This window comes from Pararge aegeria, chromosome 19, assembly GCF_905163445.1.
Source record: "Pararge aegeria chromosome 19, ilParAegt1.1, whole genome shotgun sequence".
Classification (NCBI taxonomy): domain Eukaryota; kingdom Metazoa; phylum Arthropoda; class Insecta; order Lepidoptera; family Nymphalidae; genus Pararge; species Pararge aegeria.
In genome coordinates this window covers 15,538,504-15,554,076 of record NC_053198.1, presented here as the reverse complement: position 1 = coordinate 15,554,076, position 15,573 = coordinate 15,538,504, and the positions used below count along the sequence as shown (strand labels likewise).

Genomic DNA, 15,573 nt, shown 5'->3' with positions numbered 1-15,573 from the left:
TATTTATCATATTTTTCCTATTTGTGCAATTTTGTTTATGTATTTGTATTTAGCTATTTCAATGTAGGTTTATAATAATTTTACACCACCTGCCCGCTCTCGCTCATCTTGTCCTAATCCAAAGATTGCCTGGCAGAGATCGCTACTAAGCGATAAGGCCGCCTTTTGTATTCTACTTCTGTCTTTTTTTTTTATTGTTTTTTTTTCTTCCTAACTTCATAGTTTACAAGTAAAGAGTTAATTAAATCATAAAAATATTTTTTTGTATGTATGTTCGGGCATAGCTCCGTCATTTATAGTCGGAATGTTACATTTTTTTTCCGAATTATATTACAAAAAAGTCAGAATATATCCAACCTATACAACGTATAACTAAATTACGAAATAATATTGAAGTATGCATAAGTATATTTCATAAGGAATCACCCTCTAATAATATAAAATAAAAAGAAGCATTTTTTTCCATACAATCGAATTCCACATGCATGTTCTAAGGGACAACCCTATTCAAAATAAAAGACCGACACGTGCATAGTAACTACGCAACGCGACGCGTCCCTTATAAAGTGGTAGGAGTCACTTGATTTTTATTTAGCATGCTATGTTTGGGCTACTATTAAGTTTTCGGTTTCACAGATATCCTTTAACGCCTTTGAAGTATTATTTCGGTTTTCATTTAAACGTTCCCAAATACAAGAGATACAAAATACATACGACAGAGTTGTGTTGAGGTTCTCTGTACTGGCAGCTAGATCCGTGGTGGACCAGGACAGCAGCGACAGCCGAGAGAGGTTCATAACCGACGCGCCTTCTTGCCTCAGCTTGGCTGCTTCAGCCGGGTCGTTGTACCGGAACATGTTCGTGCGGCCCAGGAGAAGAATACACCCTGGAAAAAAATCTTTTCAATATCCTTTTGCTGGGTACAGTTAATACGATGCTCGACGACCTCAGCAGTCTCTCAAGTGGTGGGCTTATGAATTAACATGAGCAAGACAAAGATTAGGTCTAATTCTAATAATGAGGGGAGTCACTCACCCTGGCTGAGCTTAGCTGGCTTGTCAAGCAGCACTGTATTAAGCCAGCACTGTGCTCCAGAAGCTGGGGTGATGGTGGCAACGCCTTCCCTCAATGTGACTCGACAGTGTAGAGGCAATACCCCTGCTCCTGTTAGGACTATGTCCGGGGTAGGGGTGAATTCTTCGCTGCCGATCAAGGTTTCGCCTTCCTGAAACGAAAGAGCAGATAAGAATTTTGGTTTTTTCATGTGATTTCTATAGGCGAGGGTAAACCGATGATTGAGGGTGATCGTTGGCGTGGCGATACGTGCCGTAGCGACGTGCTGTATGATAGAATATATGTCATATACGCAGTTGAGCTATCGCAATTTCAAATAAATTCTTAAACTTAAATTTTTTTTTAATTTTTATCTATTGTTTAGAAAATACCAGAGCGCTACTTTGGCTTAGGCACCTTAATTTCCTGAGCGATTTCAGATACTGTGGCTAGAAGATTTCTTTTCTTTTTTTTTAATTTAAAATAAATAAATTTATTTTATGTACATGTTTGACTTTTTTTTTAATGAGGTCAAAGATCTACTTAAAATGTCACATTTGCTTCTGTTAGGATTTGAACGTGGGAAAATTCGAAAGACAGGCGCCTGTTGTCCAGCCTTGGTTCGACAAAAAGTTAAATGAATTTTCCAATTGCGTGGGAGATTTTCTAATGTACGAGTGTGTGCGCGAAAACAGGTGCACTATATAATCCTTCACTCTCAGTCTCCGACACGACCTGAAAGAGATTAGGCGCATGACAAACAGATTAACTTGCTCTCACAGGCACGGGGGCGAATCACCGCCAATTACAAAACTTCAGGCTGTTACTAACAATTTCTTGATAGGAAACCCCGATACTTCAGTTTGGCCCGATCCAGAAACTCTTGATCTGCAGTCGGACAAGGTCACTAATTGGGTCCTACAAGTTTTTAGATAAGCGCAAATGTCTTGAACGTCGGTCAATCTTACCTTGAGATGATACAAGGTGACTCCAGTGGACAGAAGGTTATCATCGATGCCAACAAGATGTGGCATGTCAGAGTCCAGAACAACTCCTAAGCCACTCTTCCTCAGCCCCAAAGCCTTCTGTTCCTGTAGAATTTGCTGGGTTTCCCTCCACTTCTCCGTCCACTTCTCAGTGAGGACTTTCTCCTGGGCCTCTTTGCGTTGGAGTGTGGCAAGTACGGCTGGCTCCATTTCAATTTGATCCTAAAAGAAAAGATAAATTGTAGATGATATAATTGTGATATGGTGATTATAATGGCAATAGATGATAGTTTCGTTGAAGATCTTAAGGATAGCGTGAAGTTTAAATATCGAGGTGAATACGGTTTATTTTGATGATAATTATAATGAACACGTTTAAATAAGTGATGAAACTGAGGAGCGTCATTATGATCTTGATAGTAATTTCGATGATGAATGAGGAGGTTAATTTTTTTACTGCGTTCAAAGTACCCAAAAAACAGGCTTAATTTTTTTTTTGTTAATCTTGCGGAAACGGTCGTCTTCAACGGTCATCATCAAAACGTCAACATGAAACATCGAATCGCGTAACGTCATGTATTGAGTAAATTTGTTTACACACAGATGACGTCACACGCGTGTTACCGTGTTTCGTTGGGAGCGAACCACAGATTAAAAAGAAGTTTATTTTTAAGTTTTGGTTGTCGATTTATAACATCGTTTTATGTTACGAACAGTATATATAAAAATATATTTTATAGTTTATTGAAATAACTGTCCGGTTGGCTATTGTAGAAAAGTGGTAAGTTATATTTAACATGGCATACAGTAGAATAGTTGCGCAGTGTATTGTACCACTACCATTGACAAAACCTTGCAACGGTCTTAGCGTGAAAACGTTTATTAATAATTCACCTAATAATGGCAATACTGATATCACTAACCGTATTGTGTGATATCTGCGCGCGCAGCTTGTCAATCTCCTCGCGCAACTCTCGGATGAGCTTGACGTTGGGATCTTCGTTGATGGTGGGTTTGTTGATGATGTTCTTGGCGCGGTTGGCGTACCGCAACGTTGAAAGCGTCTCACCGTAGTTACAATCAGCTGGAGATATCTAAAACAGTGAGATATGTAATTTAAATAACGATGGCTTCATGTTGAAAAAAAGAAGCTCCCAAATTTGCGAATTTTCTGGTTATACAAGTATGGTGCAAATCAAGGGAAGCTCTTTCTTCTCTTTTATGAAAAGTCAAAATCTATTTTTTTTAAAATGTTTATTCACGTAGCTGACGCTTTTGATGCGTACGTTACATATAAAATGTACATGGTAGTGAGGTGGAGGCGATAACTGTATTCGGGAATTTAAAACTAAAGCTAAGATAATTTCAAAACGCCCTATTCTATGAAGCTGACAAAAGGCTAAAGAAAACTTACCGCAGCAATCATAATGGTTTTTGAGTTCCCGCCGAGCGAATCCTTCAGTAACCATGTTAGCACTGAATCTCGATATGGAATGAAAACATTCTTCTTGTTCTTAGCGTTGCGACCTGAGGAATACAAAATGGAAGTTTGAGTTTGTAGTCGACATATAATAAATAATTTTATCATATTTGCTACATTAAACATCAGTTTAAAATCCTTGAATAAAATGTGACTAATGTAATTACCTTGTGGAACTCCTTTTGATGCAAACATAAAAATAACATATCAATTATGACACACACAAATATAACAAATCCACCAATTGATGCATCAAAAGTTTTAGCTTTACTGAACAGAAATATATCATATCATATAACGAGTAATGAATGTGATTTTTTAATAGCGTCGATAGTATAAAAAGCGTATCTTTAGTTAATGTGTCGTATTTAAGCAAAACGTGACCTAAGTGACTACCTTGTGTAACTCTTTGGCATACACATTACATACTTTTAGGAGCAAACTTATCATTACTTACTTATTAAACTATGCAATGTAATGGGTTACAGTATCCAAAGCTTATCTCAAATCAAAGTTACTCACTGTCAACAATTTGAGTAGCCTCAGCTAGTGCCGATATGACAGAACCTAGCGTCACCAGCGATTTGTTGATGTGTGCCCCTTCAACCAACCGCTGACCAGTAGCGCCAGTCGCGTCAGCTCTTTCACTGTTAATGAAAAAAAACTTATTACATTCTGTAGCGTTTCTTTGAGCTCTTTTGTTCTGTTTATCCATCTAACCATTATTACGACAAAAAATGAAAGTTACTTATGTCATGTCAAAAAATTGATGGGTTCTCAGCAAAATTTGCAGCAGAATTAAATTCACAGGCCGGTAACTCAATATATACATGGATCACCAGTCACCTTCCTGCCAGATCCACCAGGTGCACCTTGGAGACTGTCTCACTCGGCATGTTGTTGTGGCGCAAGTAGCTGGCTTGCACGAACGTGATGGTGAAGATGGCGTGCGAGCGAGACGACACGTCGTTCATCTGCGTCGACGCTGTCGTGCGGTGCAGGTTGCCCCGGTGCATGCACTCCTAACAAGCAAACGAGAAACGAATAAAATAGGCATGATGAAAGTAACAAAGAATCGCTAAAATATTGTATTTATCTAATTACATACGTTATTACATACATTACGTTACATGTATTATTTTTATTTATATTCGAAGTGAGATTGGTATTTATTTTCAATAAACAAAACTGCAAAATCTGCAAAAATAAAGAACCGCCATGACAGGTGAGACGCCGAATAAAAAAATTATGACGTCACATCCATATAAATATAATTTTGTATCACTCTAACTTAGAATTTTGTGATTTCAAACTATCTATCTATATTGCTAAGTTTTGAATTACTTTTATAGATTTAGTTTATGAATACCAAAATCAATAATCTTTAGCTATGGAACAAGCACTTACTAAAGTTTATTTCTAGTCATGGTGTTATATTCACACAAGATACTCATGCGTTCATTGCAGTACATTGTATCCAAAAACAAAGAAAACGCTCCGGGCACATCTCATTTCACACCCCTGGATTTATTCTAGCTCACAAACTTTCCAATTTTCCCCATTTAATGGTAAACGTTTAGAACATTAGAGGTAAAATAATTACTGCCAAATGGTATGAAGAACCACCTGTTTGAGAAACACTACTAAAGTGGAGTGGATTTTGGTGCTTCAATATTAGTCGTGTACACGGTTTCGGTATGGTCTTAATTCTGTGGTTTATTAATTATCTAAGGTTCAGTACTCTTAGCCGGTTAGCCCGTAACCATGTTAGACTTAACTTGAGTTAAGTTGTATCCAGTAGACAAAAATGGTTTAACAAAAGGCGAGAGAGTATTTTCCAATTTAAAAAGAAAATTAAAAAATGTTACATTTATAATACAGAATTTAAAATAAATATAACATATGTACACTCAGTTTTGGCGCAGCCTTTTTTACAATTAAATCACAAGTAGGACATTATATAGTATAATAATAAATTTATTGAATCCATAATACTGAAAACATTATATATCATATTTATATAATTTATCATAAATACAGTTTTCTTTATCATTATCATTGTTGCAAAATATAATAAATTAATTTAAATTAGATTGAATCAAAAACTTAGCTAAAATCTTGCGATTTTGTGTTATAGATTTTGGAACTCTTGCTGGTCAGAAGGGATCAGTTCTTGCATATAATATATGACTATTAAATTAATAGTTTGGTGAAAATACAATCTACTTTGGTTCCACAGGGTACTGTGGTTTTGAAATTTATAAACTATTTATTGAATTTATTGAATTCTGATATTTGAGTTAGGGGAGTTGAGATATTTTATATAGATTATTTACTGCGTGTAATACTGGGTGAGTGTAAGTGTGTTGTGTGTGTTAGAATAGTAGGTAATATTGTTTCTATTTATTATCGTTTTAAGACTACTCTCTTCCTGTGTGGTAGTAACCAACTAACCTGTATATCATCATAATCCGACACCAGATGTCTGGATAGGTCCTGCACGTAGGGTCCCAACTTCGGGTGCTCCCGGACCCTCAGAGAATGTCCGGCGTCGGTTGCCAAAAGATCCTTCACCCTTTCATTGTAGATCTCCAGATAGCTGACTTCGGTGCGATATGACGCCCCGGACTCCTTGCCGGCCGCTACTCTGGAGAATAGTTGGCGACATATCCGAGGTATTAGGCCTTGGGAATCCTGGGAATTGAAAAAGAATATTAGAATAGAATTTTATTGTTCACTGTTTACACATAGAAAGGCAAATGACAAGGCCTAGAAAAGTATTCAAAACAGTAGAACCACAGCCGGGCGTACAATTAAAAGTATAAATGAAAATAAATAAATATTCTATGACAATACACCCATCGCCATCTTGCCCCAAAGTAAGCGTAGCTTGTGTTATGGGTACTAAGATGACTGATAATTTTTTTATGAATAATATACATAAAAGTGTTTAAATGTGTGAACATTCATGTTCATCACACAAACATTTTCCAACCAACCAACCGTCTTTTTTCACAATTAATAAGCCTGAAAGAGATAGCCTGGGAAGTGTTGAAGCGGTCTAAGTATTAAGCACAGAATTGAGAACGTCCAGAAACCGTGCCTACGACTAATATTGAAGCATCAAAAACCACTCCACTTCAGTAGTTTTCCTCGAACATCGGTTAGTCAATTCAGTCCATTAGCAGTTGACAGCAATTATTTTACCTCTAATATCCTAAACGTTCACTATAAAATGGTGGAAATGGGAAAAAGTTTTTGAGCTAGCAACATTCCGCAGGTGTGAAGTGACACGTGCGCGGGACCGAACCCAAGATCTGGTGATCCGTAGATCAACATAATATACCACAAGACGAACGTGTTTACTAGCAACACGAGGCAGTTATAAAGCAATAACTTACCGTGATTATACGCATAGCGATTGTATATGTATTATGTATGTATAGATCGGTGAATGACAGATTGCTTTTTAGATGGATAGGATTTTGATGAGATTAGATATTGAGCGATATATTATATTTTTTATTTCTCTTTTTTTTTTTTTTCATTTTAAACGCGTTCTTTAGTTCTGTTGTTCCCAAATAAACAACTTATTTTTCTTTCTTTCTTTCTATATTATCTTAAGTCTCCAAATAATACAGTATACCAAATCGACTAAACTTATAAACTAGTTGTTGGCCGCGTTATTCGTCCGCGTTAAATACGGCTTTTTTTGATATATTTATTTTTTTTACTTTAGTTCTATCGAAATTTCCCCACTACATAATTATAACTTTGAAAACATTAAAACTCAGCTGTAGACGTCCTATATTTTTAAAGCTTACGTTAATTATAGTTCAGCACGCAGTTTTATGTTAAAATTAAGTCTGTAAAGGCATCCGTTAAGAACAGGTGTTACTAAAATTCACCCCTAATGGGATGAAACTGGGGTTAGAAGATTTGGTAAAAGAAGTCTGCTACGTGAACTATTAAATAATGTTTTCAACAAATTGTCTTCTTCTAAATCTTGTAGTTACAAAAAAAACCCTTAAAAATTAATCCTCATTGTGTTAATAGGTGTTGAGTGTTTGTGAGAGGGAAACTTCTAGATTGAAAGCATACGTTAAGTAAATCCCTACTTAATATTACAAATGTCAATGTAAGTTTGTTTGGTGCTCTTTAACGCAAAAACTACTTAACCGATCCTCATGAAACTTTGTACACATATTCTTGGAAGTGTTAGAAGTAATATAGGATACTTTTTATCCCGACATTAAGCTCGGTTCATTTGGGAACGGGATGAGTGTTTGACGATTTTACACCATAACTCCGACAAATTATAACCGATTTAAATAATTATTTTTGTACTATAGAGGTTATAATATTATGTGTTTAATTTTGCCCAAACTGTGGTTGGAGATAGAGGACAGAACTCCTCAGCGAACAGCAGCAATCCTCTCATTTAAGGCTTCGCGATACTGAATACTTTAAAATTTTTAGATCTACAACTAAATTTAATGCCACATCAAAAAACAAAATCAAACGCAGACGAAGTCGCGGGAAACAGCTAGTACTTAATATTATAAACGCGGAAAAAATCACGGGTATACTTTTTTTTTTCATTTGTTCTATCGAAATTTCCCCACTACATAATTATAATTTTGTGTACATTAAAACTCAGCTGTAGACGATTTTTCAATCGGCTATTTCCGTGCGTTTGCACTAGTAGGTAGACTAAACGGCCTTGGCTTACGTATAACGCGGTCTGTACCTGACACCAAAATGAGAAGTCGTCGAATAAAAATAGAAACATATCCAATAATTTGACGAAAATAAGATTGAAGATTTGGTCGCCGCTGATGCAAAAGCGCCTATAACCTAGTAAAGCCGGGTCCACACTAAGATCGTGACATCACCTGATTTTATTTTAGTATGCAACGTTGCAATTTTATGGCATTCTAGGAGTCAACGGGTGCTTCATAATTAATATTTTTACTAAAGTGTTTATACCACTTGGAGATAGATAAATATTTTTTTATAGGCTCTACCAGCGCGCAGCACCTAAACCTAAAGCACACATTTCAGCCAGTATCATCTCTTAGCCAGTGCGAAAACTGAGTCGGCCTAGCACAACAATAGATGAACGGCATTTTCTTTACCTGTACCCTTAACATATGCATGGTTCCTATCGTAGTATAGAAAAGGGAAGCTACGTTACGTAAGTATTTAATGACCCCTCGTTACAATGCTTTAGTTAGTCCACACTTCTTCACCAAGGGTTTCTAGCGAATCGTTAATAAAATAACAAACATAATAACTAAAGAATGTACGACTTTAAAATAAGGAACCAAAGGTCATTTACTTACAAAACAACTTTACGATTGCGGGTGTTAGAATGTAACTGACAAACACTGAACTCGTGTGATGCAAACCCGGCTTATAAAATCTTTATGGTCATTAAAATGTATAGCACTCAAATTAATTAATGCAGACTGCTAATTTTATTGTATTCATTTGAAATATGTGGCAGCTAAGCGTTTCGTATACGCTGTTATTGGTTTTTATTATCCGATTAATTATGATTGCTAATGGACCGACAGCAGTGATAGCCCAATGGATGTTAAAGAAAAAACTAAAAATCACGCTTTTATAAATAGACTTAACTAAAAGTTAGAAATTAGTTTGGTTTTTTATACCAAGTGTGTTTTTTTTAGTTTTTTTGAACTATTTATTTATTAAATATAAACCAAACGTATGTATTGATGCACGCCAATTACCTACAAGTGCATTGGCAAACCGTCATGTAAACTTATGTTACAGTAAAGGACATTGCCCGTGGACAGGCCCAGGATTTGGCGGCGTGTCACATGTATATTTAATCCCAAAAAAATGTTTGATTTCGAAAATTGCTTGAATAATTACGACCTAAACTAACCCTTTTCTAATCAAAGAAAGCTACAATGATTCAAATAAATATTATCCTTTTTAATTTACCTAATATTTATGTAATATTCGGGCGTCGATGTGTAAGACAAAATATGCGTCAACACACAAAAAGTTAACCTCTGTATATACCTACCTACCTGTGTTTAGTACCTACCATAATTTTTCCAAATAAAGAATTTGATTTTGAATTTGAATTTGTGCAGTTTAAACTCACCGGCGATCCCATCATGGTGAATGTTTTCCCGCTGCCGGTCTGTCCATACGCGAAAACGCACGCATTGTAGCCCTCGAACGCGCTGTCTATCACATCCAGACCTAGGTCTGCAAACACCTGCAACAACATATAATCATCATATCAACCTAACTACTAATTAATAAGGTTATAATGTTAAAAAATTAAATAGAATTAAAATTCAAATTCAAATTAAATTAAAAATAAAATTTAAAAAAAAAAATTTTACGTCAATGTCCAAGTTTAAGCTTATTAAATTTTGAATATTTGATAACATAAGAAGTCAAGTTTTTATTTTATTTTTATCTTGAAATGTCAGATAGTACAATTAAAAGTGTCAATAATTTTACGCCTTAAGTCAGTGTATTCATTATGAAATAAATCTATTTCTTTTTGTTTTTTTACGTAATCGTTATAAATGTCGGATATTCTTGGTAAGGGAGAATATTAAACATTTACAATTACTTTTCTATCTACCTTCTATTTATATTTTTAGTCTGTAAAATGTCTTACGGGCGCCGGGATTATGCGTTGGGATTTATCCCGGCGCCCGTAAGCACTGCTGTCAAACGTCACTTTACCATGCATCAAACAAACAAAAAAGGACGTGGAATCGAGTCTGAAATTGAGTGCTGAAATTTTAGGACACAGAGAGGCTTTGGTGGAACGCATTAATCTGACCTTAAATGAGGTGTCTGATTGGGGAGACGCCAATTTGGTCAAATTTAATGCTACCAAAACGCAAGCGTGTTTATTTACTACCAAACGGAGTCCATTTCCCCTGACTCCGACTTTCCGAGGTATATCTTTGCCTATTACCGACAGTTTAGAGCTTCTAGGTGTCAATATTTCATCCAACCTCAACTTTGGACAATACATCGAATCCAGGGCAAAAACAGCTGGCAAGAAACTTGGCATCCTCAATAAGGTCAAGCGGTACTTCACGCCTGAACAGCTTCTTACCTTGTACCAAGCTCAAGTTCGATCGTGCATGGAGTACTGTTCCCATTTATGGGATGGCTCTGCCAAGTATCAGCTTGATGCCCTGGATTCGGTTGATCGCCGTGCTAGAAGGCTCATCGGTGACCTAGCCAATAAAAAACTTAAGAGTTTGGAACATCGTCGCAAGGTTGCCTGCCTTTCGGTATTCTATAGGATATATTTCGGAGAGTGTGCTCAAGAACTATTTGATCTAGTTCCCCCCTCGCCTTTTTACCATCGAACCGCGAGGCACCGGAAGGATCTGCATCCCTACGTGGTCGATATACCGCGGACGCGTACGAAGCGCTTCGCATCTTCGTTTCTAATTCGCACCGCTAGGATCTGGAATGCTCTTCCAGCTTCCATTTTCCCCAGTTCTTACAACATTAGTACCTTCAAATCAAGAGTGAATAGGCATCTTCTAGGCAAGCGCGCTCCACCTTAGGCTGCATCATCGCTTACCATCAGGTGTGATTGCAGTCAAGCACTCGTCTATAAATATAAAAAAAAAAAAAAAAAAAAAGTCTTGTTCTGCCAACTTAAAACTACAGCGCTAGCCACTATGCTGAGGATATCGTCGAAATTATAATATTATTAAGGAATCTTCGGTTTAAGATGAAATATTATTATCTACGCTCAACATCTGATATCTTAGCTAAGCCAATCGAAAATAGTCATAGACGGTGGAATACTTAAAAATTCACGTAATTTTAAAGTTATGTTAAGTTAAACACCATAATCTCGATATGCTAATAAACAAATAATAAAGCTGAAGAGTTTATTTTTGTGTATGAAACTCGTTAATCTTTAGGAATAAATCAATATATTTTGAAAATTTTGACCGGCCGATGCTTTATAATCGATACTGAGTCCAAAACAGATTTTTATTTCTTTTTTGTCTGCCTGTCTTTCTGTCTGTCTGTCTGTGTGTATATGTAGCTGACATTCCGGTTCAACATATAGGATACTTTTTATCCCGATAAACAATAAGTTTCCTCCGGGAAATGGGATGAAAGTTTTTATAAATTTTACTTCATAGCTCCGTTAAATTTAAACCGATTTAAAACTACTTTTTTTATTTGAAAGTGTATACTATCTACTTCGTCTTATTTTAATGAAGATCTGATAAATATTGTGGGAGATAAAGGACATAGCTCTTCACAAAGAACAGCAAGTCGCAAGGCATATGAGGCAACGATCGAATGCATGCGTACCATTCTACTAATATTAAAAATGCGAAAGTTTGTGAGGATGGATGTATGCATGTACGTATGTACATAATGACCACTTACTTACAGATACATCGTACAATAATCGTAGGTACAAAGCTAGACACGATGATTATTATGTTATCTATTCTAGCTTCTCGATTGACTCATACGCGGACGAAGTCGCGAGGGACCGCTAGTAATCAAAGTAACGCCTGCTAGAATTCATTATTTAAAATCTATTTTCCCTAATCGTTTTCCTCATTCTATTCTCGCCCGATCCAGTTATCCATAATCACTTGTTGCACGCCAAAACCACAAACTATTTTATCGCTGCGTCATCAAGAGAAGTTTCAATTCGAGCGGTAATTAGAAAGGTTTCCGGTACTTGCCTTTGCAATATAATTGTAATGTAATAAAACTGGCAAAGTGTGATGGGCGCATTAAGGTTGCGGTACCCTGGATCATTCTACTTTATTGATGTGAAACATCTATAGGCGGAGGGTAAACCTGATTTTTGGCGTGGCGACACACCCGTGGCGACGCATCGCCACGCTATATGGTTGAATTTTAGTATTTTGAATGTAACAATAAAAATGAATATTAATTTTGCAATAAACAGTCATTATCAACCGACTTACAAAAAGGAGTGGTTATCCGTTTGGTTGTATTTTTTTTTAATTTGTGTAACAAATTTGTAATGCTTCATCTTTTCAGTAAGCAAAATCTGCAATAACTTACGGGAAAAAGATTTCGATGTTTCACATCTGACAGGCGTCCCGTGACGGCTCACACGTTTTTTATCCTTGGCCTAATAACTTTTTGGACGACCTCCCAAGCGCAGCGGCCAGCGCTGTGGTTACAAGTTTTTTATCCTAAGCGAACTTAGGAGTTTTATAATTTCTGATTTTTGGGTCGTCTGGTCTGGTGGGAGGTCTCGGGCGTGGCTAGTTACCACCCTATCGACAAAGACGTGCCGCTAGGCGATTTAACGTTCGAGGTCGCGTAGAAACCAATTAGGGTTATAAACTATGCTAGGTATAACTGGCCCTCTCTCTCATAGTAGCAAGGGATTTAGGTTGTTAATCCTCTTACAATGTGGTTTGGTGGGCTTTCACTATGAATTTCATGTTAGTGAAAAAAATCAGGAATCATTCACTGGCCCGGGAAATAAAGCCCTCGTGACCCGAAGTCCACCATGTCTCATATTATGAAAAGGATATCACAAACAGTTGGTCAACAAAAAACTACTTCCGTATACAATTTGGATTGTTGACTCATATCTAGCAGACATGGTGCAGTGGTGACGTCACTGCATTATACTCTGCAGCCTTAGCACAAGATTTGCTCGCTCGCCATCGAAGAGTCGTTTTCGAGTATGTTAATACTTGAACATCGGAGTAAAGTGGATCTTAGCGTTTGTATAACAAATAACATAAATACAGGATTTGCGACTCTACAACGAGTAACACTAGGTCTATTATACTTTGACATTAGGTCTATTTTACCTAGACATTAGGTCCATTTTACTTTGCTTAATAGTTAATACGCAAAAACGACTCATCGATTACGAAAAATGCAAATGTTGTACTAAGGCTACTGACCTTAGTGGTATTATTGTGAGCAGTACGGTTCCAAATTAAAACTCCAAATTTCTAATAAGAACGCCATACGCCCGTGAGGTACGTACGTATGGCCACCATAATATACTTTCAATTATTAAAATCACACGGTACCAAATTTGAATCGATCGGACACAAGGAAGTTAATCAGATCCCCTCATAAACTAGAAAATATTTTCATGAAACATGGCTAAGAACAATCGTGAAAAAATTATCTATGACACCAAAAAAAAACTAAACAAAATTCGGTTCATCTGTTTGGGAGCTACGATACCGTAGACAGATACACAGATAAACAGATACGTTAAACTTATAACACACCTCTCTTTTTGCGTTGGGGGCCAGCTCAACACTATGCTGCATGCTCCATAAAGAGGGAGCATACAAATAATTAATTTACACTGGGTTAACTTAAACATTAAGGATTTGGCTGTCTTCAAATCAATTTTCGAAGACCTCCGTAGCGCAGCGAGCGCTTTGGTTGTAAGTTTGAGCAGATGATTTGGAAATTTATAATGTCTGAATTTTCTCTGGTCTGGTCTGGTAAGAGGCTTCGGGCGTCGCTAGTTACCACCCTACCGATAAAGACGTGCCACTAAGCGATTTAGCGTTCCAGTACGATGTAGCGTAGAAACCGATTAGGGGAAGGGGGGCTTAGCTGCCATCTTAGACTTCACTATCGGCGAGAACTGGCAGCAGTATGTTGGCTCTGTGCTACTACTACTATACACTGCGATCTCCAACCCGTCTGCTCAGCGAGGTGAGTACGGGCAACCGAAATTTATATGACATGTAATCGTTTAGTGTAACCATGAATAACGAATAGTAAATAATCATGTTTGCAACGCCCTGACAGGTCTCATGTACCTACATAATAGCAAACTACATGAAATAAATAAACAATAGAGATTATATATATAAATTATAGAGTTAGAGGTTATACTTCTTTGGCGTAACAAGATAAAAATCTTTTCAAATTTTTGTATCTTACGCCTTATTCTACGTTTGTAGAAAAAATTACATTAACAATAGAAAAAAGGTATTATTTTAATTATTGAAAGTCAACTGTCAAACCTGAAAAATTTTTTTGTGACGAAAAATTTACTTTCACCATTTTTCCCTCACGCGCCAAAAGAAGTATAACTCCAAAAATTCCCTCCCATTGGGAGAGGCATCAAGTCCAGCAGTTGGAGTTGATGCCTCCCAATGGGAGGGAAATATTTATTTATAGAGTTTTATTAAATTTTTCTCTAATTTCAAAAATAGTAGATTGATAGAACGGAAATGATACCATGCGAACTGCACGGACAATAATACCCATACATTACATTGCATGAACACAATAACTGTCCGATTTAACAGATTCGCTTTAACCTTCGCATGAAGGACGGCTTGCGATCGCGAAAGAAACGTTATGTGTTTTATCAGTGAAAACACTGTTTCGTTTCCACGCCGATAACACAAAATTTATCATCGAAAGAGTTAATAAAAAATACAAAAACCGACTTGCCTATACTCCACATACCTACAAATAAAAAGCAATTTTTGAGGTTCCGCGCCCAAAGGGCAAAATAGGACCCTATTACTGATTTACTCTACTGTCCGTCCGTTGGTCTGTCTGAACGTGACCAGGCATCATGAACCGTGATAGTTGCATGATGTTTTTCTGTTACCAAAAAAACAGTATAAAATAAATATTTAACGGGGCATACACCAACCGAGATTTTTTTGCTTGTTTTTGCACGATATTGATAAAGGCAACAGGTAGATCATTCTTATAATATTCACATAATATTAGGTTATATATTATTCGCTTTTAAAATTAATAGTTAAACTTAACTTATGTTTAAGGTTGCGTTCAAAAACGTCAAAAGAATCACGTTTGATCTATAATGGTACGGAACCCTCCGTGCGAGAGTCTGACTCGCAATTGGCTGGATTTTTTTTTGTTTATTTTGAATTTCCCAACGTACGTGATCAAATCAGAACTAAAGTTACCGACATAGCTCAACGAGACGCGAAGCTGAAGTGGCAATGGGCGGGGCACATAGCTCGGAGAACCGATGGACCTTGGGGTACCAAGGTG

At 36.8% G+C, this 15,573-nt stretch overlaps 1 protein-coding gene across 2 annotated transcripts in view; it reads right to left on the bottom strand.

The window, feature by feature from the left end:
• LOC120632124 (kinesin-like protein Klp98A) overlaps positions 1-15,573 on the bottom strand; it is a 50,306-nt gene that overhangs the window by 24,889 nt on the left and 9,844 nt on the right. For both annotated transcript variants that reach the window (XM_039901928.1, XM_039901927.1), the window contains exons 4-12: positions 9,659-9,775; positions 5,974-6,213; positions 4,366-4,541; positions 4,042-4,166; positions 3,454-3,566; positions 2,963-3,133; positions 2,022-2,261; positions 1,036-1,225; positions 715-886 (exon numbers count right to left, since the gene is read on the bottom strand). In XM_039901928.1, coding sequence (XP_039757862.1) covers positions 715-886; positions 1,036-1,225; positions 2,022-2,261; positions 2,963-3,133; positions 3,454-3,566; positions 4,042-4,166; positions 4,366-4,541; positions 5,974-6,213; positions 9,659-9,775 — 1,544 coding nt within the window. The remainder of the gene's footprint in view (positions 1-714; positions 887-1,035; positions 1,226-2,021; positions 2,262-2,962; positions 3,134-3,453; positions 3,567-4,041; positions 4,167-4,365; positions 4,542-5,973; positions 6,214-9,658; positions 9,776-15,573) is intronic.